Source organism: Mesoplodon densirostris, chromosome 17 (genome assembly GCF_025265405.1).
Source record: "Mesoplodon densirostris isolate mMesDen1 chromosome 17, mMesDen1 primary haplotype, whole genome shotgun sequence".
NCBI classification, from domain to species: domain Eukaryota; kingdom Metazoa; phylum Chordata; class Mammalia; order Artiodactyla; family Ziphiidae; genus Mesoplodon; species Mesoplodon densirostris.
In genome coordinates, this window is record NC_082677.1 from 63227182 (window position 1) to 63253201 (window position 26020).

At 39.7% G+C, this 26020-nt stretch overlaps 1 protein-coding gene across 5 annotated transcripts in view; it reads right to left on the reverse strand.

Annotated features, from left to right (window-relative positions):
- Positions 1 to 26020, reverse strand: part of ABCC4 (ATP binding cassette subfamily C member 4) — a 216277-nt gene that overhangs the window by 12993 nt on the left and 177264 nt on the right. For all 5 annotated transcript variants that reach the window (XM_060079791.1, XM_060079793.1, XM_060079790.1 and 2 more), the window contains 5 exons: positions 25817 to 25972; positions 9836 to 9925; positions 7806 to 7978; positions 7270 to 7375; positions 804 to 938 (listed from right to left, as the gene is read on the reverse strand). In XM_060079791.1, the coding sequence (XP_059935774.1) occupies positions 804 to 938; positions 7270 to 7375; positions 7806 to 7978; positions 9836 to 9925; positions 25817 to 25972 (660 nt within the window). The remainder of the gene's footprint in view (positions 1 to 803; positions 939 to 7269; positions 7376 to 7805; positions 7979 to 9835; positions 9926 to 25816; positions 25973 to 26020) is intronic.

Consider the following 26020-nt stretch of genomic DNA (forward strand, 5'->3'; position numbering starts at 1 on the left):
TGAGATACTACCACCTCAGCTTTGTTAGAAAGATACCACGCGACCTGAATGCTACTCATCGAGCACCTTGCTCACACCATGTACAGTGCTTAGTGCTTCCACACACCTCATCTGTGAAAATGCTTTGTAAACCTTCAAGCACCATTCAGACTACAGTGTTAGGTGTTACTGTGAATTCTTGATTTGTCCCGATGACAATTTCATCTTCTAGAAAGAAGAGGAAGCATAGGGAGGCAACCAGACCTCATTCTAAACAAAGAAGGATTAGGGAGAAAGTGACAATACCATGTAGGAGTTTTCTTTACAGTTAGAAGCCAGAAGAGAGCTACACCTTTCCCTGGTAGATCTTTCTAGACCCAATTCATAACATCCCACTCCAATTCTTCTTCTCAAACTCTCAAATTTCCTGGATGTTCCCTGACAGCATTTGCATCATAAATGTGCTAAGCACCAATCGTAAGAATGTAAAGGGTCTGCAGAAGGAGTGTTCTGTGCTCTATGAGATCTGACTCCGGAGTCCAAACATGTGGAAGCTCCAGCCCGAAATCTCTCCCTCGTGCGCGTGTGTGTGCACACGTGAGCGCACACACGTCCTGCATCCCGCCCCCGCTGGTTCTGCAGATTCTCAGCAGACATGTCCTCCCCCTGCAATGTACTCTTAAGGTGCAGTCATGAAGCTTTGTCTCTGGAGGCTTATAATTGAAAAGGGCAGAAGAGTGCTTGTTACCAGACCCCTGGTGCCAGATCCTGAGGAGTGAACCCTGGAGACGAACCTTAATTACAACTCCCCGCAGCGGGCTCACCTGTTTTGCTGTTTCAGTGACGGCAGCGGCCTCAGCCTTGCCCAGTTGTTGCACCATCTTGTAAAATAGGCTGTCTCTATTTTGTAGCAAAACATATGGCTCATCATATTCTTTCAGTCTCCCTGAATCCAAAACCTGTTAATCAGCAGAAAGAAGCCCATTAGCACACAATGTTTTGCAGTAACATATTATAACTCAGACAATATTTCCAAAAGGGGTAAGACAGTGAGACTAGAATCTATTTGGGTGGTAGGCCTGGCTGGTGTTTAAACGTTTGATTTTACTAGGCAGACAAAGGCCTAACCCGACCTTTTATTATTATAATGTTATAGGAAGAAAATGAAAGTTTTAGACTATGATTAGGGGCACTCAGCAGTATGTGGCATTTTATATTCTGCCCAGGGCATTTGGGGTTGTTATCATTAGTTAGTGCTTTTAGCTCTCAGACTCTTGAGCTTTGAGGGCTATTTATACAGATATACAGAGCTGGGAAATTTCTTGATTCAAGGAAATCAAACTCAATTTAGCAAAAAATTAGGGTGATGTCATAGAATCTGATGGCAAAGAGCAAATGAACTCCCGAGTTGGTTTCACAGAATCTGAGCAATTTTGGGGACACAAAGTAAATGCTTCCGGAATTTCCTTAGGGCCCTGGAATATTTCAGCTAAGTGGGGATAGAATCTTCTGCCAGAGAGGTTGAGGTGCTTCTTGAAGTTAGCTTTGGTAGTAGTTTATCCTCCTGAGAGTGAAAAGCTGGCAGTAAGAGCTGCTACCTAAACAGCTTTAGCAGAATCGCTCTGCACAGAAGAAAATCTCTAGAAATCCAATTTTCTCTTTGGATAAGTCTAAAGAAGCAATTAAGAAATTGAGCTCCAAATTCCAGTGATCACGGCCTGCCCAGCACACGGGGGCAGCCCAATCTGAATTACTGAGGATCTGAATCTGTTTTCACAAATTATCTTTCCTTGCTTCTTGTTCTTTCTTCAGCTGCCTTCCTTTCACCCATTTTATTGCTCATTAATATGTCCACTAATTGGAAACTGAAAGGAAGAGGAAAGGGCTCTTAACTCTGCCTTTCTACTTATTAGTGGCTTTGGTTAATGGTTTCAGAGGGAAAAAAAGAATCTGAAATAATTGGCCCAAATGACATACCTAGGAAAACAGTTTTGATGTTAAGTGGTACTTAGTTCTTCATTTAGATCATATTTAGAGTAAATGTATCTTGAGAGAATACGATGAAACTCTAAGCAGGACACAGGCTGTTCTTCCACATCTAGGTATTAACAGTTAATTTGGTCCCAGGGCATTCAATCGGAAACATTTATTAACTCTCATAAAGGCCGTTTTCCTGTTAAACTTTTACTGCTAAGAATCACTGCTAACAGCAGCTCTCTCAAAAGAGTTTAAGAATAACTGAATCTGTTACATCCACATAATTATTAAAATGTCGTATAATTTGCCCTGCCAATTTAGATGCCCTGAATGTGTAATTTTACTTATGCGTAGCATTATAGAGCATAACCATTCCTCCTGACGGTGAAGAAGAAAAAAATGCAATTTTAAAACATAGTTCTCTCTCATGCCAAAGACAAAGTAAATAATTATATCAAATTACTTCATACAACGAAGAATTTTACATTCTTCAAAAGCAACAACTTTTAAAAATCACCACTTCAGAGTTGGTGGAAATGAATTCTGACTATAAAGGCTTTATATATTTTTTAGGGGAAGTATTATTAATATTTGGTCCTTGTCCAACTTTCTACTTTATTTACTAAAATTTGAACGAATAGCAAATCTTTTCATTTTCTTTCATATTTTCTAAAATACATGATTCCACTGAGATGAGTAGTTCTCAGGATTGACTAATATCTAAGAAAGGCAAAGCCAGAAAAATATTAACACTCTCAAAAAACAATAGGATTAACAATATAAATGGCAGAAAGATCTATTTTGACCCTTATAAGCATTAGCAACGTAATGACTATGCATAAGGACAGTTTTCAAATTTTTTTTGTCGGGGGTGACAAATAGTTTCTGGTTTTCATTCATCTGGGAAAACATTACTAAAAAAGAGGTCTGAGTTGAGGAAGAAAGGCAAAGAATATTAAACCGTAAGACTCTATAAACAGAAGAGGTGGAATCCAAGTTTCCTGGCCCTGGTGTCGGTTCTTCATCCTCCATTTCCTAAGAATTCTCTAACTGCAGACAGTGAACATGTTGAACACAGGCAACAATATTGTTAGAGCAATTGCAGATTTTCACATGCTTCCTTTGCTCACACTTCTAGGGAGAATCCACAGTGATATGAAGACTGGAGTGTGCAGGGACTGGAGGGAAAAGCTGTGCTATTGGCTGAAGAGAAAACAGGTCACAAGCAACCAGCTAATCCTAAAAACTACAGGAAGAAGCCTTTAATGTAGAGATAGTTGTTGAGTCTTAGGAGGAAGAGGGTTTCTGATTTGTCTGTCTTACTCCATTGTTTTGTGGCAATAGAGAAAGTAAGGAAGATTCCATTAGCTGTCATTATGACTCCATCATGTTTAATAAACTTAAAATTGAGAGAACATCTTTGCAAAATAGAATTTTTAGCCTGACACATTAATGGTGCTTAATGAACCCAAACTGGATAAATCCATTTGGAGAGCCAGCACATAAACATAGCTATTAATTAGGTTACAGTTGTTTCCCAACAAGCCTTTTGCTTAATTTACTTACAGTAAACAAAACCATATCCATCCGACTTTGTGCAGAAGTATTCACCAGTGCAACAAAATGTAATTATTACACCTTAAGCACTTGTAATTACATGACTTTATGGTGATAACTCTGTTGGTTAGGCCCTTCATTAGCATCTGTCACTTCCCCAGCCACTCCCCGAGGCTGGCCGCCCACCCTCTGGAACACCAGGATTTGCAGCAGATTGACTTGTCTTTATGGCCTTAAAGCTTTAGGAACAGACAACCACTTGCTTTCTGAAAAGGAAACAGGAAGAGGCATCCCTCGCAGATTTTGGGGGTTCGGTTCCTGAACACCACAAAGATATGAATATCACAATAAACTGGTTCACATTTATTTTCTGGTTTCCCAGGGCATACAGAAGTTATGTTTATACTACATGGTAGCCTATCAAGTGTACAACAGCATTATGACTGAGAAAACAATATACACACCTTAATTTAAAAATACTTTATTGCTAAAAAACGCTAACCATCATCTGAGCCTTCAGCAAGTCGTAGTAGTAACATCAGAGATCAGTGGTCACAGATCACCATAACAAATGTAATGATAGTGAAAATAGTGATTGTGAAATAGTGCTGAGAATGATCAAAATGTGACACAGAGACATGGAGTGAGCACATGTGTTGGAAAAATGGCACTGATAGACTTTCTTGCCTTAGGGTTGCCACAGACCATGTGCTTCACAGATGTTGTAAAAAATGCAACATCTGAGAAGCACAATTAAACAAGGTATGCCCATATTTCTAAATCAAGCAAGCAAAAAAAAAATTGCCACAAAAATCAAAGGTGTGGGAAAGAACATTATTTATGAGATTTTTGCAAAATTGAAAGCCAACTGGTAATCAGAAGCTCCAGAACAACATAAAAGGTTTACGCCTAGGGTGGATGGGACCACAGAGAACAATTCCCCAGCTCTGAAGCTAGGGGATGCACGTCTCGAGTCCCCTGAGGTCTAAGGAGTCAGCAACTGCAACCAGCTTGGACCAAGATGTAAACAAGTGGCCATGTTTACATTTCCTGGTGGGACCTCCCTGCAACATCACCGATAGATGACCTTGACCAGGGAGCCCTAAGCTGAAGGTCTCCCAACACCGGAGTGCAAAGGGCAGCTCCACGGTGAACGGCAAGGTCCACCACAGAGAGCAATGTTGGTCATCGCAAAGGTGACAGGTTCCGCAGAGAACCCTTGCATTTCCCTTCTCCCAATGGACTCCTTCCCCATTCACTCAGATGATCAGGCCAGAAACCAGGATCGAATCCTCTCTCTTCCCTCAGATCCCACGTTCAATCCATCACACAGTCCACTTGGCTCCATTTTGTCGTCTAGCCCAAATCCAACCATCTCACCATTTCCACTACTACCACCTTAGTCTAAGCCACCAATATTAAAGGAGAGGGCACAATTATAAGAGAGAGTGAAAACCGCATTTGGAGAACTGAAAGACCATCAGTGTGGTTTTAGCTCTAAAGGAAAGAGCAGAGTGAGACAAAACTAGAAAGGTGGGGAGGGGCCGAGCTGTAAACCACTTTGTAAGACCATGTTAAGGATTGGTTCAGAAAAACGGAGAGAAAAATCTGAGATTATAGAAATTTACCAGAATATACTGGTCCATAAAGCATTGAACAAATGGACATATTTTTGATAACGGCAACAAAGCTGATTGGCTAAGGTGATACAGATGTTCACACCTGTGGATCAAGTGCTGATGGATAAGATTTAGGAGTGACCAGCTGACCTGTCTGCAAATTCTGTCCCTTCTCACTGCTTCTTTAACCCATCATATATTCCTCGGTGACAGTATTTCTAATAATTAGATAATAAAAGAAACCAGCTACCATAAATGCTGTGATACCAAACACCAAACATTAGTCTCCAGGTTACATTTAGGAGCGATGATTAACTTCAGTGGATCCCCCAACTGAACCGGATGGAGATCAAGCCACCATTCTGCGGCTGCCTCGAAATACCGACAAAGGGCTTGAAATAGGTAAACTACACAGCATCATTCATTTCTTGTGGAAGAAAGATGCTTTGAGGGACCGTCTGGAAAATACAATGCTGAGACATGAGACCAACAAATCGAAAAGTAAAGAACAGAAACAAAAGGATACTTTTCCAATTAGCATTCAAGAACACAAAATGAGGGACTAAGGATGATCCATGCTAAACAATGTTCCTGGTTTCTAAGTGTCATTGTCCTACAATCTTGGAATGTCACCTGGTCCCGCACAGAAGACTGCCGGTGGGGCCTGCTTCCTACTGTGATGTCCTAGTCCAGATGACCAGACACACTGCTTGGAGCCCAGAGCAGCCCTTTGGTTGGGGATGCCCCACTCCTGTCGTCTGCCTCCCCAGAGCTCACTACTGTGCATGTCCAGCTCGGGGGAGTGAGGCTAACGGTGCTGCTTCAGTGCTGACAGACTGGTCAGTTCCCCCACTGAGGATCCCACCTGAAAATGCACGTGAAGTAGGGTGGGAGGTGATATTCCAGAAACCGCCCAAGAAGTCAAAAGAGACACCTCCACTATCACTGGACACAAGGGACTTCAGGTATTACTGATCGTTTATTACTATCATCCGTTTAGTATGGACCATCAAAATCACTAGTTAACTGCATCTGTTGCCTCTTATGAATTGTGCAGGCTTTCTTTATCTATTTACTTCCTCACTAATCAGTATCACTGGATATAGTGGTACCTTGTGATAACAGTTATCATCTGTAAGATGAGTAATACCAGCTCATTGCCACAGGCTGGGGGTTAGCCTGAAAATAACTTGCATTCTTTTGGGCTTATTTGCAGTCAAACGTTTTTTCCTCTGACGGATGATTATCTTATCATTTTATAAAGCCACACCCTAAGATATATTGACACTCAACAAGCAACAGAGGGAAAGGACAAAGAGAGAGAAAGAAAGAAGAGAGAGAAAAGTAAAAGAGGGAGGGAGGAAGGAAGTAAAGCTAAATAAATAAACATTAAATTACTAAGAAAGACAGAGCCAATCAAATCTGGAAAGAAGACACTAGACAGATATACAGAGACCAAAGCTTGGAGGCAGCTATGTATGAAGTGCCCAGATCTATTGTGAAAGAGACTTGCTAGTTAGGTCTGCAGATCTCTCCTAGATAGTTGCTTCCTAACATTACTTACACAGTGTTCACTTTCATTCTCCCATGCCTCCAATTCCTATGTAGTAAAATTTCCTAAATTAAATCCGTTCTGTTGAAATACTTTCTTTTTCTCACTAGGCCTTTCTTCTCCTAGACTCCCCTCTGACAGGAAATCTTGTGAAAGTCCCAACAGCTGAGAAATTCTGCAACTTTACCCAACAACCTCTTGGCAGTCTAAATGAAAGGCTAATTTTTTGATTAAGGGAATCTAAAAATCTGAAAAAATAACTGATAAAGGAAAAATGACTGTGTTCTAGAACACTGAAATATGAAGCTGTGTCTTGGATTTGGAGTATTTTCGTGGTTGGCCATCTTAATGAAAAATAACATTTCAAATAAACTTTTAATATGAAAATATGAAATTACTGGATATATTATTTAATAGCACATTCTGAAAGTGTAGGTAAATACTTGAGTTACTGTCAGGAATGAGAGGAAAACTTAAGAGAAAATTAACTTATTGGAGGTTCCTATCACGTTTTCTAAGGAAGGATGCATTGACAAAGCTGAACATAAATGGGAATGACTAATTTTCCACAGGTGAGGGTCTTACCATTATCCTGTCGCTGTCAATAATGGTGTTCAATCTGTGTGCAATGGTTAGCACAGTGCACTGGGCAAATTTCTCGCGGATTTTTTTTTGTATTAACTCATCAGTTCTGGAAACAAAGAAGTTGAATTTAGTTCAGTAAAGACAGAAATAGCAGACTTAAGACTTAAAAAAAAATCACGTATTTTTATAATGTTTTAAAAAATCAATACTTTAAGACATAATATTGCTTTTCAAAAACTGAGTATAGAAAGTCTCCTTAGAAGATTTTTCATAAAACAATGTAAGACAGTCTTTCCTCGAAATTACTTGAAACTATCAGAAGCTGGATTTAGGAATCTAGCTCTCTTAGGATGCCTAATAACATTAACACCATATAACAGGTTTTGATTTCTTCCTTTGTTTTCTGCAATTAATGTTAGCAAGAGATATCTGTGGGGAAAAGAGAGCGCTCAGAACATTTCTCAGCAACATTAAATGTTTCCCATTTACCACATTTAAAATTCAGATTCCAAGTTTCATGGACCTTGACTCCATACCTTGGATCCACATTTGCTGTGGCTTCATCAATAATCAATATACGATTTTTCCTGAGAATAGCCCTGGCTAGGCACACCAATTGTCTCTGTCCAACACTAAAGTTCGATCCTGATTCGGCTAATTCAGTATCCATTTTACCAGGAAGATCTTCGATGGCTTCTTTAAGTTGTACCTGTGGATACAGAAAGAAGAATGACATTTTCCTAAATGAACTGCTAATGAAGGAGACAAGCCTTTTAGACATTAGCGCTTTGAAGTCCTCAGGACTTCTTGTGTATCTTACACGTACAGCTGGGTGATGGGAAGAGCTCCTTCCAAGTAGCGTTCACTGAGAAAGATGGTAGAGTCAACTCAGGACAGAAAGATCTCAGTGTCCCCCATCACCGCCACATGACATCCACCAGAAACCCCACCTAGGGATTAGTTAAGGAAGTCTCTCAAAATATAAAGCTATTTCCCCCAATGTGATCTAAACAGGATCTTTAGGGCTGATAGGAGTCAGTACACTACAGGGAAAAAATTTTTTTTTAATTATTGTGGGAAGTATGGTTCTCTAGAGACATAATCTCATCAGCACTTTACCATGTTGGAAGGTCTAAAGGTTTAAAAAAAAAATTCAAACAATGACAAACTGTACCACAGTAAACCTTGAGCCTATTTGGGGGATGCTTCTTTCCCAAGTTTAACACCATACTGCTAGACCAGTCAAGGGTACCTACTTCAATTTCATTAATGTTTCATAGTCAATGAAAACTCATGAAAAACAGGACACAACATAAAGTTTTATTTTCCCCAGACTATGGGTATAGATGGTGTTTAAAGCAGTGGATTGTTATAAGATTAAACTGTACTACAAGATTAAAAAAAAACCTAACTTTTAACTGCCAAAGATAATCTGCCTTCAGAAACCAGAATTACTGGCAGGAAAACTGTAGGGCCGAATCAGCTTGCTCAGAGTCCAAGCTCATCCATATAAACTGCAGATTTCACAGCTAACCTTGGAGAGGTGACACTAAATGACAAAATGTACAAATTCAAAACAACAACAACGTGAGCAATTGGTCACTGGGATTTGTACAAAAACAACAACAATCCAAACGCAATTAAAAAAAATAAACAAGCCACAATTTTCTGAAATGAAGAGATCAAGCAAATATTCAGTAACTGTTTATTAAGTATTTACTTTCTAAAAGCAAAAGACTGTGCTAGGTTGTATGAGGAATTAAAAACCTGTGTATGGTTTAGAAGTCTAGATATAGTTTCTGCCATCAGTAGCTTAGAATCAATTTTCAGAACTAGGGCACATGCACAGAATAATTCGTATTAAAATATACAAACCATCAGCACCCTACCATTCAAAATCCTTTTCATGCAAGAGTAAGGAAATTCAAGGAAGTGGTCCAAAGTGGAACACTACACAAATGAGAGAAAATCCTCTAGAAATGAACTTATCCATATAAAAACTGAGTGAAAGGGCCAGGCTTCTGTTACCTGCATTCATGCTGCAGCATTAAAATGACATGATTGCTAATTAATAATTATCACATTCCAAATGTATAGTTCACCTTTATAAAATTTTTCTTCTAAAACCTCACAGCATGTTATTAGTATGATTTCAATTATCTTTCAGTTAATAATGAAAAACTATCAGTATCTCCACTTAGTAGATGTTCCCTAAGACCAGAGGAATAAAATGAATGTTGCAGGGTAATTAGGATAATTAATTCACTAGGTCACTATTAGAATTAAAACCCATAATTTTAATTTCTAGTTTAGTGCTGTGCTAAGGACAAAATAATCGATCTAGTTGCTTTGGGTTCTAGGGCAAAAGCTAAAAAGCATGAGGCATTATGTTGTTGGTTTTCATCATCATCAGTACACACATTTTAACTGCACCACGTCATCAGTATTCTCCTAGGAGGTAAACAAAGTCAGTTAAACCTATAAGCTCCCGTTAATTACCTGCAATGCTATAAATGTCCATCCATATATATTGATGTTAACAAATTAATTACATTTTATAAATTACCTCTTCTAAGGCATTCCACAGTTCCTCATCCGTATGCTCATTAAAGGGATCCAGATTTTTCCTCATTGTTCCAGTGAATAAAACAGGTTCCTAAATGTCACAAAATAGGGAATGTTATTACTGTAGCTTATTTTCATTTTACACGAATGCTTACAGAAAATAATTAAAATACAAAAGAAAAATTCACTATAACCATTAGTAATAAGGTTGCAAATGCCTCTTTACAAAATTTTATCTCTATTAACTTTCCATTTTATAAAATGTGCTCCAAAATATCTTCCAGACCACTGAACACTAATAACAGAAGAGAGTGTTGAAGTGTATCACCTGAAGAAGAAATGGAAGAAGAGAAAGAAAGGGTTGATTTTTTTTTTTTTAAACGCCTTCCTGGTAATATCTACTTAAACAGAAACAAACAAAAAGGAAAGAGGATATAATTATTTGAGGAAGGTTACATCAAGAGCTATTATAAGTTAACTGCCAATCCTGGTAGGATACTGGAAAATGCCAAGAGCATGATTAGTGGAAGTTTGTGGCTCAAGGCAGAATTGCTAAATATTTGCACATTTGAACTAGAATATTTTCTTCATTCCTAAAACAGCCTTCAGGGATAGGGAATCTCTCCACATGTGTGAGTGGAACATCTCCATATGTGCAAAGAGAATGTCAGCTACTGGGATCTGTGGCACCTCTGGTTCATGAGGATTTGGCCTCTGACTAGGCATCAGCTGATCCCCATGTTCTCTCACCAGTGCATCAGGATTACATGCCTCACAGAACCTCATGATTCACTGCAAGGCCAGGATGACCTGAAACCCACTGTGACCTGTGTCATAATGAAACTATTTTGATTTAAATAGCTCTTCCTATTCATTTGCTTCAGGAGGAACCACAAGGAAATTACTCTGCAAATATATGCCTCTTGCTGGGTTTCAAGAGAGAATCTTGTACGTAAACTCATGGAAGCCATTTAAGTTTTCTTCTGGAAGGCTCTAGTAAGCCAGGGCACAAGACTATGGGCAACAGAGAAGAGCCCAACGGTCTTGGGGCTGGACTATTCTTCCTCACTTCACAAAGGCCTGAGAAGACAGAAGACAGACATTTCTTTTCCTTAGCCAAGAAGAATGACACTCAGAGAACCTCCAGTATGTTCTTTCCCTATTGTCTTAGTTTTAAGTCTGGTGAGAGAGAAATGCATGAAAACACAGGGTGTGCCACGGAAAACATGCATGCCTAAGCAAAATCCAAAATTGAAGACATTATAAAGGCAGCTTTCTTTGCACAAAGTTGATCAAGTGGCTGATACACTCCAAAAGCACTGAAATCACCGGTCACACGATGTTTCAAAATGATTACTGAACTGAACTGAAAAACCCAAGACCCAAGTTCCTTGTCAGGGGAATAACTATCATTCTACTTCAGAGTTTTATAAAAAAGTTTTTTATTCTTTGTAATTATCAACTCTAAGATTCTAATAAGCCAGGCGATTTTTCTTCTTTTATCTGTGTCCATGAGGTTTACACTAACGATGTGGCCAGAAGACGGAAGGCCGGTCCCCAGTATTCCACCCTCTCCCTTGACTCTTCTCCACATTCACCACTTAAGGCTCTAAACCATGGGCAGGATGCTTCTCTGAGGCCCCAAATGAGGGACTCTTCAAGGACTGGTGTTTGAGGAGATAAAAGGGCTGAAAGATGCCAGGTTTAGGAATTAATTGGATTTAGCCCAACTGGGAGAAGTGAGACAGGGTATCTGCTTATAGTAACAACGGGACCATTTGTTTGGCCAACAGGGCTTGTACAACCTGAACATTTTTTCCTTCAGGTTCTTCTCATAGACCAAATTCACATGCGGTAAGAGGTCTAAGTTTTTGATGAAGTGCCTACCTGGTTTTCTTAGTACACTCCAGAGTCATTTCTTAAGCTAATCTATGAAATAAACTGCTCTCTTTTTAAAAGACAGACCGTTCTTCCTTCCTTGAACAATCAAAGGGCTCACAGTATTAGCACGTCTGTGAAGTGCGGTTTTGGTGGTTCAAGAGAGCGGTCACAGGGACCTCATTTAAAGTTTAATCACAGGCTTCCCTGGTGGTGCAGTGGTTAAGAATCCGCCTGCCAATGCAGGGGACATGGGTTTGATCCCTGGTCCAGGAAGATCCCACATGCCGCAGAGCAACTAAGCCCGTGCGCCATGCGCCACGACTACTGAGCCTGTGCTGTAGAACCCGCGAGCCACAACTACTGAGCCCGCGAGCCACAACTACTGAAGCCCGAGCACCTAGAGCCCGTGCTCCACAACAAGAGAAGCCACCGCAATGAGAAGCCTGCGCACCGCAATGAAGAGTAGCCCCCACTCGCCGCAACTAGAGAAAGCCCGTGTGCAGCAACCAATACCCAACGCAGGCAAAAATAAAATAAATAAATAAATAAATAAATAAATAAATAAATAAATAAAGTTCAATCACCTATTTCATAATCAGGGCCTCTCTCTATTGTCACTTCCCTCACCTTCTTCTCTTTAGGAAACTCTAAAGGGCATGAGTCTCTCCAAAGACTAGGGGACTGAAACGGGATTCTGTGCAGAAGAGGAGTCCCTCATTTCTGAACCCCTGACCAACGCCTGAACTTGGATTACGCTAACCTTTAAACAGAGCCCTCAGACACTCTGTAGGCCTTAAGGGCCGAGAGGGTGCCCACTTAAGTCTGTACTGTCAGTCTAAAAGGATCTATTTGGCAATTTCACTTCTTTATTTAGCAGCACTGGATGGAAGAAAACTGTTTTCTATACAAGAATATTTCTCTTTGTTATGACATGCCCAATATATTATTTCAAAATCAGTAAAATTTCAATCAAAACTTGTTGACTGAAAAGAATGATTTACTAAAACATTAACTGATTGAAGCTGTATTTTTCTTTAAAGCCAGCAGGCAATTTGTGAACCATGTCTGTTTTAATACGTCGATGTGTTTTATGCATGGTGTTCATTTTGGTTTCTGCTCATTCTTCTTTCATCCACTTGCCAAATAAGAAAACATTGTATTATCGACAAAAGGTAATAAAATGCTCACAGTAGACACAGACTGCAAGGGCAGATAAGGGTCAAATTAATGATCATTTCTGATAGATATTATTATTTAAAGTACCCACCTCGAAGCAATGAAGTTAATAAACTAATTGTATAAGTACGTGTTGTAAAAATGTTTGCATGCAGAACACTTCAGTGTAGAGATTTATGGCAGGATATACAAACTCCATGTAAATATATGCTAAATTTATTAGCCTAAGAATATTTTTTTTCTGAAGGGACACAACGAAACCTCACTTAATAAGAGGTGGCACAGTACAGTCAAAAACAGATGCTCTTGTTCAACGTAGTATTTTAAATGAAGCATTCGTTTCAAACCTGTTTTTCACCAAGGTTTCAAGTTGATACTTTTTACATGTAACCCTTTGTGCCATATTCAGTAGTAATTTTTTCCTTGTTACTAACATAACATGAGTTCGTATTAGGCGTGTAACCCAAAATTGGCCACTCTGAATCAGAGTATTTAATATAGTAAATTGATAATCCCTCGACACAACCGTAAGACTGAAAACTGCAGTCTTACTGGACCTTTTGTATACGCTGCTGGAAGACAAGCCTCTCATTATCTTACAAAGAAATCCTACTCACTAACCTTCAGAGGGTTAAAGTGCCCTGGGACCAAGACAAAAACTGTACAAGTTTACAAACGTGGGAGGATAAAGCACAGTCCTTACCCTAATCATTTCAGTCCCAAACCAGGAAACTGCCCTCTACTAAAGTATATGTAGAGTAGCTACTGCTAAATATACATATGTAAAACTGAATGTATACTTTGCTGTACACCTGAAACTAATGCAACATTGTAAATCAACCATACTTTGATTTAAAAGAAAAAACAAACAAACAAAAAAGAAGTAGCCACTGCTGCTGCTTCCTCCAGTCCTAAAGCTATGTCCTCATTTCTAATCTGAGGACTTTTCTTAAGGGGAAGCTCACCTCCCTGTTTCAAGAATAAGAGAATCACCTGAAGTCACTTTACATTTTGATTTCTTTCTTTTTTTTTTTTTTCTAAATCCTGTAGCCTCTGAATGAACTGATCATCATCCATATTCAGGAGAAAAGGACATTGTTCTCCAACAAAGGGAAAAAGAATTTAAGTCCTGTAAAGTCCTCTTTCAGGGGCTCCAGGGAGCAGTTCCAAGGGATTTAATGAAGACTTCAGTGTCAGAGACAAAGGGCCGACTGCATTAGGCTAGAATCCAGTTGTATTTCTTTACTAGTAACAGCATAGCCACCTCTTCTCTCTTTCAGTTTTGTTCTCAACAAGAAAAAAAGGGAAAGAAAACCAGGTAACCAGGGAGAAGTCAGAGAGAGAGCTGTGGTTCACGTTCTTCAACCTACTGAAGGAAACTCAGGGAACAGCAATACCAGAAGAGCAGACCGGGCTGTATTTAAAAAATACTTAGCTGTTGATTTGATTGAGAAAAGAAAACTTTTAAGTAAAACAATGAATCTGTTTAATCATGAGAACGATGAGGGCTGCTGATCTGTGTCAACCCTTGGGCTGCAATCAGAAATACTGAATTTGCATGGAAGCCCTCTTCAACTGAAAACATTTCTTTGTGCCAATAGGATAAAGGGCTCTAGGTGTAGAGATCTTCCAAAGAGGTTTTGAAGTCCATTTTTCCAGATCCTTTCAGATAATCAATCTGCTCCCTGAATAAAATCGAACCTTGTCCTCTTTAACAAACTTAACTACTTCATATCATGCGCACAAATGCCATGTACATTTCCGCTACCTGTTCTGCTTAAGGAAATTATTTCGGAAGTGCTTTCATTTTTTGCTTATTCCTGAAACTGTGAACACCAGTTGAGGAGGACCTTATTAAGAATATAGTATTTGTTCTTGAAAGTTCCATCCAGGACTCAAGGATTGATTGTCTATGTCACCACTCCTCTGCCTCTGGTTCCTATGCAGGTCTTGGTATATCACATCTCTTCCAATTCTAACCTGCTCACAGTGAGGTCAACAGGGATGGGGATGAGCCTGGGAGAGAGATCTCAGCCCAGAAGCTCGCTGCTGCACCCAGGATCACAGAAAGCAGGGAGCCAGGGGAGAGGACGTGGGCCTGGCCCACCAAAGTGGAGCAACTCAAAGAAGCAGGACTGGGCTCCCTGGGCTCCCTGAATCTGCAGAATCTGCTCGCAGTTTCTAACGTTCCCTAAATTACGGTGTGCGGACATAAGCAACACTCCTTCCTATGCATTTTAGGAGAAGAGGGATGCAAGCCTTTTGCAGTTAAGATTTTGAGTATCGTCTCCTGACACATATTACCCCATGACATATAAATGAATAAATGTGTTTCTAAATTGATACTGTCCAAAAGCGGGACATAGCACTAGGAGAAGTATCTTTCAGCTCTGTTCTGCGTTTGTTAACTTTGTGATGGTTTTGGGAATCCTTTTTAGTGGGGTGGTAGTAAAAAAAAAAAATGGGTAAAATATCCAACGAAAACGGCCTTCAGTACAACAAACATACACTGAAATATACATATAGGTATTTGCAGTCAGACAGTTCTGATTCTACTGCTTATTAGCAATTAGACTCAGGGTAAGTTATTCATCTTCCCAAGACTCAGTTCCCTTACTGTAAAATGGGGATAACGCTGCGGGGCTCCTGTGAGAATTTGGAACAACAGTGAAGCTCCTGGTGTAATGCTAACAATGACCAGGAGGCCAGCCCAACAGGGGGACAGTGAGGGGTGGTGTTTGTCAAACTGCAGGTGCATCCAATGGATCAGTCCATTTTGTGCCTTGTGACCATCATTTTATCATTTATATTAACTAGAATGGAAGGGATATAATAGAAAATATTAGAGGGCAGAGCACAAGAGAAATAATATTTTTTGAAATTTTTATTCCCGTGTGTGTGTGTGCGTGTGTGTGTGCGTGTGTACATGAAATCATGATACGAAGCAGTTCTACTGTGACTGCAGTCAACAGCATGTTGAAGTCACCAGCAGAGTGGTTAGCTGCTCAGGCTCTGGAGTTGAGAATCTCCCTAAAATAAATTTGAATACAGGCTCTGCCGCTGACTTGATAAGTGGGTTAAGCTCACAGTGCCTCAGTTTTTAAAGCTGTCCGATGAGGAGAACTAGAACATTGTGAGGATTAGGTGGGAGATGGTAGAGAAAGAGGCTAAAACGTGTTAAGGATTCCACAAATGTTAGGAATTCCTATTAAAACTCGTGCAACTTGTCAGGGCCTGCAACAAGCACTAGAGCAACAGAAATGAGAGCACAGTCCCTGTCCTCAAGGAGAGGAAGAAAATAGTCGAGAACGTGGGGAGGACTGAGAAAAAATGCCGGAGGTCTTGGTGGAGGACGGGAAGTATGAGTGGGGTACAGGGAGGTAGTCAGGACAGAACCTGGTGGGAGGGGCGCCAGGAATCAAAAGAACAAAGAAAGTAATATTCTTTCCTCTTGTTCCTTGGAGAAAACACATTACGTAGATTTTTCGCGGCTATGCTTTTCCCCTAAAACTGCTACTGCGTTGATTTTTTTCTTTGGCTTCACTCTTTAAATTTATATAAATAACGTGGTTTATGTTATAAGCAGTAAATAAATGTAATGAAAATCACCAAGGACTGCAAAAACATAAACAGAAATGAAAGAACAAAAACATTAAACAGAAAAGAACAAAGCCTTTCCATAATGGGTTAGTCTTATAGAAATAATACCTAAAAGGCCAGTGCCCCAGTCCTTAAGAATATTTATAGTTACTACTGACTGAGCGTTCCCACAACCCAGGTATGGGCCAAGAACATTTTCTCATCCAGTCACATCTTCACAACAAATCCATGTGACATTAATTCCTAGACCTAGTTTAAAGGCGAGGACACTGACACTCGGAAGCCAAGTGACTTCATCAAGTCCCCACATTCGTATGAGGCAAAGCAGGAATAAAAATGTGGGTCAGGGGCTTCCCTGGTGGCGCAGTGGCTGAGAGTCCGCCTGCCGATGCAGGGGACACGGGTTCGTGCCCCGGTCCGGGAGGATCCCACATGCCGCGGAGCGGCTGGGCCCGTGAGCCATGGCTGCTGAGCCTGCGCGTCCGGAGCCTGTGCTCCGCAACGGGAGAGGCCACAACAGTGAGAGGTCCACGTACCGCAAAAAAAAAAAAAAAAAAAATGTGGGTCATGTTGACACTCAGTCTACACTCTTAACCATTCTGTCCCTGGCTGCCTCCTGAATGATTTCCTGGGACCCGTTACACAAACACTCTCTCTTTAATCAACTAGCATTGCGCCTCAGAGACAAAGGGATATAAAGTGAAAAAAAAAAAAGGGTTCTGTGTTTACAATGGTTGGTGATCTTCACCTACATGGATACAAAGCTCAGCACTGTTTTGTAAGCACACTCCCCGGAGTGCATACATAGAGCATACTCAGAAAAGTAGGGTGGAAACCGATGGAACAGAACCAAAACCTGGTGATGTCAAGGTATGTTTATAGTCTTTGCTCAGATGTGCTTCCAAAACATTACCGGCAGAGCCAAGAATCATCTAATGTTATTTCTTTATTTACAGAGTTCTTTTATGTACACAAACATACAACTTTTCTTATTAAGAAGCATTAAAAGTAATGCAGGGCACGTTTCACATTCCTTTCATCCAAGAACTTAAAAGCACTTTACAGACATGCTCATTATTTCTGCAAACTAATCTCATGTGGCCCATTTCAGAGATGGGTACAATCAAAATTTAAAAGTTGGGAATCTAAAATCATTTATTTTCTACATTAATCACTAAGCCACCAATCTAATAGCCAGAGGGAATCATCAAATCCAGGGATTCTACATGCTGAAAATTTCTTTCCATTTTTCCTAAAAGGGAAACCGTTATATACATAATAAATGATACATAATAAAACAGATATATCATTATGTACATAATATTCTTTTACTTGCGGTAAAATACATATAAAACTTACCACTTTGACCATTTTTCAGTATACAGTTCAGTGGTATTAAATACCTTCACATTGTTGAAGCCATCACCACCATCCAGCTACAGAACTCCCTTCATCTTGCAAACCTGAAACTCTGTACCCATTAAACCACAACTCCTCCAATAAAGATGTAAAAAAATAAAATAACAAACAAAAAACCCCCCACAACTCCCCACTCCCCCGTCTCCTGTCCTGGCAGCTCCTGGCAACCACCATTCTACCTCTTGTCCCCATGAATTGACTACTGTATGTACTTCATGTAAGTAGTATTTGTCCTTTGTGACTAGCTCATTTCACTGAGCATAATGTCATCAAGGTGCAACCATGCTGTAGCATGTGTCAGAATCTGCTTTCTTTTTAAGGCCAAATAACGTTCCATTGTATATATACCACATTTGTTTATCCATCCATCTGTCAATGGACCATGGGGTGCTTCCACCTCTTTATTAATGCGAATAATCCTGGTATGAACATGCAGGTACAGATATCTCTGTAACATTCCCTTCTCAATTCTTTTGGGTTTATACCATAAATTAGAATTGTTGGATCATATAATAATTCTATGTTTAACTTTTTTTAGGAAACTACACAGTGTTTTCCAGTCACTGTATCATTCTGCATTCTACCAGCCATGCACAAGGATTCCCATTTTTCCACATCCTCACCAACACTTATTTTTTGGTTTCTAATTTTTCTTAAACAGCAGCCATCATAAAGGGTGTGAGATGGCATATCATTGTGATCTAACAGGATTGTCTTCATTTCAAAAGTACTTAGAGTAATTCCAGGTATTTTGGAGGCCAGGGGTAGGTAGCAACACCTGAACTCAGGCATAAGACACAAGTCCACATTCTACTTCCTTTGGGTGCCATATTCTATATGCTTCCTACTAACCAGGCATTTCAGAGCTCATTATACCCACATTCCAGGAAGTACATTTGCCTGGCTCTTTGATCGTGTCTCTTCTCTGTGGTTCTCACCTCAAGAAGGTATATGTTTTAGTCAGCTTCCCTTGGTGGCCTGATGATTGTAGAGTATTAAAAAAAAAAAAAAAAAAAAACCAGCCCTCAACCAAGATGGCGGAGTACAAGGACGTGCTCTCACTCCCTCTTGCAAGAACACGAGAATCACAACTAGCTGCTGGACACTCATCGACAGGAAGACACTGGAACTCACCAAAAAGGATACCCCACATCCAAAGACAAAGGAGAAGCCACAGTGAGACGGTAGGAGGGGCACAATCACAATAAAATCAAATCCCATAACTGCTGGGTGGGTGACTCACAGACTGGAGAACACTTATACCACAGAAGTCCACCCACTGGCGTGAAGGTTCTGAGTCAGGCTTCCCAACCTGGGGGTCCGGCAACAGGAGGAGGAATTCCTAGAAAATCAGACTTTGAAGCCTAGTGGGGTTTGACTGCAGGACTTCGACAGGACTGGGGGAAACAGGGACTCCACACTTGGAGGGCACACACAAAGTAGTGTGCGCATCGGGACCCAGGAGAAGGAGCAGTGATGCCAGGGGAGACAGAACCAGACCTACCTGCTAGTGTTGGAGGGTCTCCTGCAGAGGCGGGGGGTGGCTGTGGCTCACTGTGGGGACAAGGACACTGGCAGCAGAAGTTCTGGGAAGTACTGCTTGGCGTGAGCCCTCCCAGAGTATGGCATTAGCCCCACCAAAGAGCCCAGGTAGGCTCCAGTGTTGGGTTGCCTCAGGACAACCAACCAACAGGGAGGGTACCCAGCCCCAACCATCAGCAGTCAAACAGATTAGTTTTACTGAGCTCTGCCCACCAGAGCAACAGTCAGCTCTACCCACCACCAGTCCCTTGCATCAGGAAACCTGCACAAGCCTCTTAGATAGCCTCATCCACCAGAGGGCAGACAGCAAAAGCAAGAAGAACTACAATCCTGCAGCCTGTGGAACAAAAACCACATCCACAGAAATACAGACAATATAAAAAGGCAGAGGGCTATGTACCAGATGAAGCAACAAGATAAAACCCCAGAAAAACAACTAAATGAAGTGGTGATAGGCAACCTTCCAATAAAGAATTCAGAATAATGATAGTGAAGATGATCCAGGACCTCGGAAAAAGAATGGAGGCAAAGATCGAGAAGATGCAAGAAATGTTTAACAAAGACATAGAAGAACTGAAGAAGAAACAAACAGAGATGAACAATTCAGTAACTGAAATGAAAAATACACTAGAAGGAATCAATAGCAGAATAACTGAGGCAGAAGAACGGATAAGTGACCTGGAAGACAGAATGGTGGAATTCACTGCTGCGGAACAGAATAAAGAAAGAAGAATAAAAAGAAATGAAAACAGCCTAAGAGACCTCTGGGACAACATTAAACGCAACAACATTCGCATTATAGGGGTCCCAGAAGGAGAACAGAGAGAGAAAGGACCCGAGAAAATATTAGAAGAGATTATAGTCGAAAACTTCCCTAACATGGGCAAGGAAATAGCCACTCAAGTCCAGGAAGCACAGAGAGTCCCATACAGGATAAATCCAAGGAGAAACACACCAAGACACATAGTAATCAAACTGGGAAAAATCAAAGACAAAGAAAAATTATTGATAGCAGCAAGGGAAAAATGACAAATAACATACAAGGGAACTCCCATAAGGTTAACAACTAATTTCTCAGCAGAAACTCTACAAGCCAGAAGGGAGTGGCATGATATACTTTAAGTGATGACAGGGAAGAACCTACAACCAAGATTACTCTACCCAGCAAGGATCTCATTCAGATTTGACCGAGAAAGCAAAAGCTTTCCAGACAAACAAAAGCTAAGAGAATTCAGCACCACCAAACCACCTCTACAGCAAATGCTAAAGGAACTTCTCTAAGTGGAAAACACAAGAGAAGAAACGGCCCTGCAAAAACAAACCCAAAACAATTAAGAAAATGGTCATAGGAACATACATATCTATAATTACCTTAAACGAGAAGGGATTAAATTCTCCAACCAAAAGACACAGGTTTGCTGAATGGATACAAAAACAAGACCCATATATATGCTGTCTACAAGACACCCACTTCAGACCTAGGGACACATACAGACTGAAACTGAGGGGATGGAAAAAGATATTCCATGCAAATGGAAATCAAAAGAAAGCTGCAGGAGCAATACTCATATCAGATAAAATAGACTTTAAAATAAAGAATGTTACAAGAGACAAGGAAGGACACTACATAATGATCAAGGGATCAATCCAAGAAAAAGATATAACAATTAGAAATATGTATGCACCCAACATATGAGCACCTCAATACATAAGGCAACTGTTAACAGCTATAAAAGAGGAAATTGACAGTAACACAATAATAGTGGGGGACTTTAACGCCTCACTTACACCAATGGACAGATCATCCAAAATGAAAATAAATAAGGAAACAGAAGCTTTAAATGACACAATAGACCAGATAGATTTAATTGATATTTATAGGACATTCCATCCAAAAACAGCAGATTACACTTTCTTCTCAAGTGTGAACAGAACATTCTCCAGGATAGATCACATCTTGGGTCACAAATCAGGCCTCAGTAAATTTAAGAAAACTGAAATCATATCAAGCATCTTTTCTGACCACAACGCTACGAGATTAGAAATGATTAACAAGGGAAAAGACGTAAAAAACGCAAACACATGGAGGCTAAACAATACGTTACTAAATAACCAAGAGATCACTGAAGAAATCAAAGAGGAAATTAAAAAATATCTAGAGACAAATGACAATGAAAACACGATGATCCAAAACGTATGGGATGCAGCAAAAGCAGTTCTAAGAGGGAAGTTTATAGCGATACAAGCCCACCTCAAGAAACAAGAAAAATCTCAAATAAACAATCTAACCTTACACCTAAAGGAACTAGAGAAAGAAGAACAAACAAACAAAACCGAAAGTTAGCAGAAGGAAAGAATTCATAAAGATCAGAGCAGAAATAAATGCAACAGAAACAAAGAAAACAAAAGCAAAGATCAATAAAACTAAAAGTTGGTTCTCTGAGAAGATAAACAAAACTGATAAACCACTAGCCAGACCCATCAAGAAAAAGTGGGAGAGGACTCAAATCAATAAAATTAGAAATGAAAAAACAGAAGTTACAACAGACACCACAGAAATACAAAGCATCCCAAGAGACTACTACAAGCAACTGTATGCCAATAAAATGGACAACTTGGAAGAAATGGACAAATTCTTAAAAAGGTATAACCTTCCAAGACTGCACCAGGAAGAAATAGAAAATATGAACAGACCAATCACAAGTAATGAAATTGAAACTGTGATTAAAAATCTTCCAACAAACAAAAGTCCAGGACCAGATGGCTTCACGGGTGAATTCTATCAAACATTTAGAGAAGAGCTAACAGCCATCCTTCTCCAACTCTTCCAAAAAATTGCAAAGGAAGGAACATTCCCAAACTCATTCTATGAGGCCACCATCACCCTGATACCAAAACCAGACAAAGAAACTACAAAAAAAGAAAATTACAGACCAATATCACTGATGAATATAGATGCAAAAATCCTCAAGAAAATACTAGCAAACAGAATCCAACAACACATTAAAAGGATCATACACTATGATCCAGTGGGATTTATCCCAGGGATGCAAGGATTCTTCAATATACGCAAATCAATCAATGTGATGCACCATATTAACAAATTGAAGAGTGAAAACCATATGATTATCTCAATAGATGCAGAAAAAGCTTTTGACAAAATTCAACACCCGTTTATGTTAAAAACTCTCCAGAAAGTGGGCATAGAGGGAACCTACCTCAACATAATAAAGGCCATCTACAACAAACCCACAGCAAACATCATTCTCAATGGTGAAAAAATGAAAGCATTTCCTCTAAGATCAGGGACAAGACAAGGATGTCCACTCTCACCACTATTATTCAACATAGTTTTGGAAGTCTTAGCCACGGCAATCAGAGAAGAAAAAGAAATAAAAGGAATACAAATTGGAAAAGAAGAAGTAAAACTGTCACTGTTTTCAGATGACATGATACTATACATAGAGAATCCTAAAGATGCCACCAGACAACTACTAGAGCTAATCAATGAATTTGGTAAAGTTGCAGGATACAAAATTAATGCACAGAAATCTCTTGCATTCCTATACACTAATAATGAAAAATCTGAAAGAGAAATTAAGGAAACACTCCCATTTACCACTGCAACAGAAAGAAGAAAATACCTAGGAATAAACATACCTAGGGAGACAAAAGACTTGTATGCAGAAAACTATAAGACACTGATGAAAGAAATTAAAGATGATACCAACAAATGGAGAGATACACCATGTTCTTGGATTGGAAGAATCAATATTGTGAAAACGACTATACTACCCAAAGCAATCTACAGATTCAATGCAATCCCTATCAAATTACCAATGGCATTTTTTACAGAACTAGAACGAAAAACGTTAAAATTTGTATGGAGACACAAAAGACCCTGAATAGCCAAAGCGGTCTTGAGGGGAAAAAATGGAGCTGGAGGAATCAGACGCCCTCACTTCAGACTATACTACAAAGCTACAGTAATCAAGACAATATGGTAGTGGCACAAAAACAGAAACATAGATCGATGGAACAAGATAGAAAGCCCAGAGATAAACGCACGCACCTATGGTCAACTAATCTATGACAAATGAGGCAAGGATATACAATGGAGAAAACACAGCCTCTTCAATAAGTGGTGCTGGGAAAACTGGACAGCTACATGCAAAAGAGTGAAATTCGAACACTCCCTAACACCATACTGAAAAATAAACTCAAAATGGATTCGAGACCTAAATGTAAGACCAAACACTATAAAACTCTTTAGAGGAAAACATAGGAAGAACACTGTTTGACATAAATCACAGCAAGATCTTTTTTGATCCACCTCCTAGAGTAATGGAAACAAAACCAAAAATGAACACATGGGACCTAATGAAACTTCAAAACTTTTGCATGGCAAAGGAAACCATAAACAGGACAAAAAGACAACCCTCAGAATGGGAGAAAATATTTGCAAATGAATCAACGGACAAAGGATTAATTTCCAAAATATATAAACAGCTCATGCAGCTCAATATTAAAAAAACAACCCAATCCAAAAATGGGCAGAAGACTTAAATAGACATTTCTCCAAAGAGGACATACAGATGGCCAAGAAGCACATGAAAAGCTGCTCAAAATCACTAATTATTAGAGAAATGCAAATTAAAACTACAATGTGGTAACACCTCACACCAGTTAGAACGGGCATCATCGGAAAATCTACAAACAACAAATGAGGGAGAGGGTTTGGAGAAAAGGGAACCTTCTTGCACTGTTGTGTAAATTGAAACAGCCAGTATGGAGAACAGTATGGAGGTTCCTTAAAAAACTAAACATAGCATTACCATATGACCCAGCAATCCCACTACTGGGCATATACCCAGAGAAAACCATAATTCAAAATGACACATGCACCCCAATGTTCATTGCAGCACTATTTACAATAGCCAGGTCATGGAAGCAACCTAAATGCCCATCGACGGACGAATGGATAAAGAAGATGTGGTACATATATACAATGGAATATTACTCAGCCATAAAAAGGAACGAAATTGGGTCATTTGTGGAGACGTGGATGGATCTAGAGACTGTCATACAGAGTGAAGTAAGTCAGAAAGAGAAAAACAAATATAGTATATTAACGCATATATGTGGAACCTAGAAAAATGGTACAGATGAACCGGTTTGCAAGGCAGAAATTGAGACACAGATGTAGAGAACAAACATATGGACACCAAGGGGGGAAAGTGGCGGGGTGTGGGCGTGGTGGTGGGATGCATTGGGCAATTGGGATTGACATGTATACACTGATGTGTATAAAATTGATGACTAATAAGAACCTGATGTATAAAAAAAATAAAATTCAAAAATTGAAGAAAAAAAGAAAAAATAATCCAAAGTAAAACAAACAAACAAACAAAAAACCTCAGCAAGTTTATCAAAGCAGAAAGCAGGATAGAAGATGAAGGCACAGGGCCTATGTTGCCCTTGGGTATATATGTGGAGGATAGTAATTGCTCAATAAAAGTTCTCTGAATTATTTTGTGTGGATGAAACATAAGGAATGACAGGAGCTTCTATTGTGCAAATAATCAAACACTCCCTGAAAACCATACTTATTTAAGAAGTGGAAAAAAAGAAAACAGAATCAGAGCCCAACGCAACACTCCACCATCACAGAAACCACGTATGGGGTCTACGGGAAGCACTCCACACACACTAACCTATTTAGTCCTCACAACAGCTCGATGAGTTGGTCCTGTTAGCTGCCTCGAAAGAGAGCGAAAACTGAGGTGCACAGAGATGGAATTCCATGTCCCGTGTTCTTCCTCACTATTCCGTACTGCCTGTCTGATTAAAATCACTTACTTATGGCTGAATTCTAAAAGTCTCTCCAAAGCATATATACATGCTGTAATTCTCAAAGCCCCACAGTTTCACAGAAAGTACTCCAGGGAGATAATCACCTTTAAAAAGGTAGCTTATTTCCTACAGCATAATTCCATCATTAAGACACTTAAAATTCATGTTTCCCTACACAAACTGCTCACATGTTAAACAAACCACTTATTTTTTTTCAGAATTATGTGGTTATCAGTGGATAAAATTGTGGTACCTGAGAAAGTCTGAATCCAGAAATCTGTCTGGGTAAGTTATTAAATCACAGGCACACAAAAACAAACAAACAAACAAACAAACCAAACCAGGTATCTGATGAAAATATCTGTTGAAAATCCCTGAAGTTAAAAATATGCTCTGTTGGGGGAAAAAGGATCAACCCTTTCATCCAATGTTAAAAAAGCAATCAAATTGAAAGACATTAAACTTAGGTGCCGTATTAAAAGAATACGTGTCAATGCTCTGAAGTGCATACCTGAGGTATGATTGACATTTTCTTCCTTAAATCGTGAAGTCCAATTTCGGTTGTCAAGATCTTATCAATCCAAATTTTACCTTCAGGTTCTGACAATCTAAAAAGGGCAGCGATGAGGGAACTTTTTCCAGCTCCTGTTCTTCCCACAATGCCAACCTGTAAAGAGATCCAGGAGGGATTAAGAATTCACAATACGCAACAAAC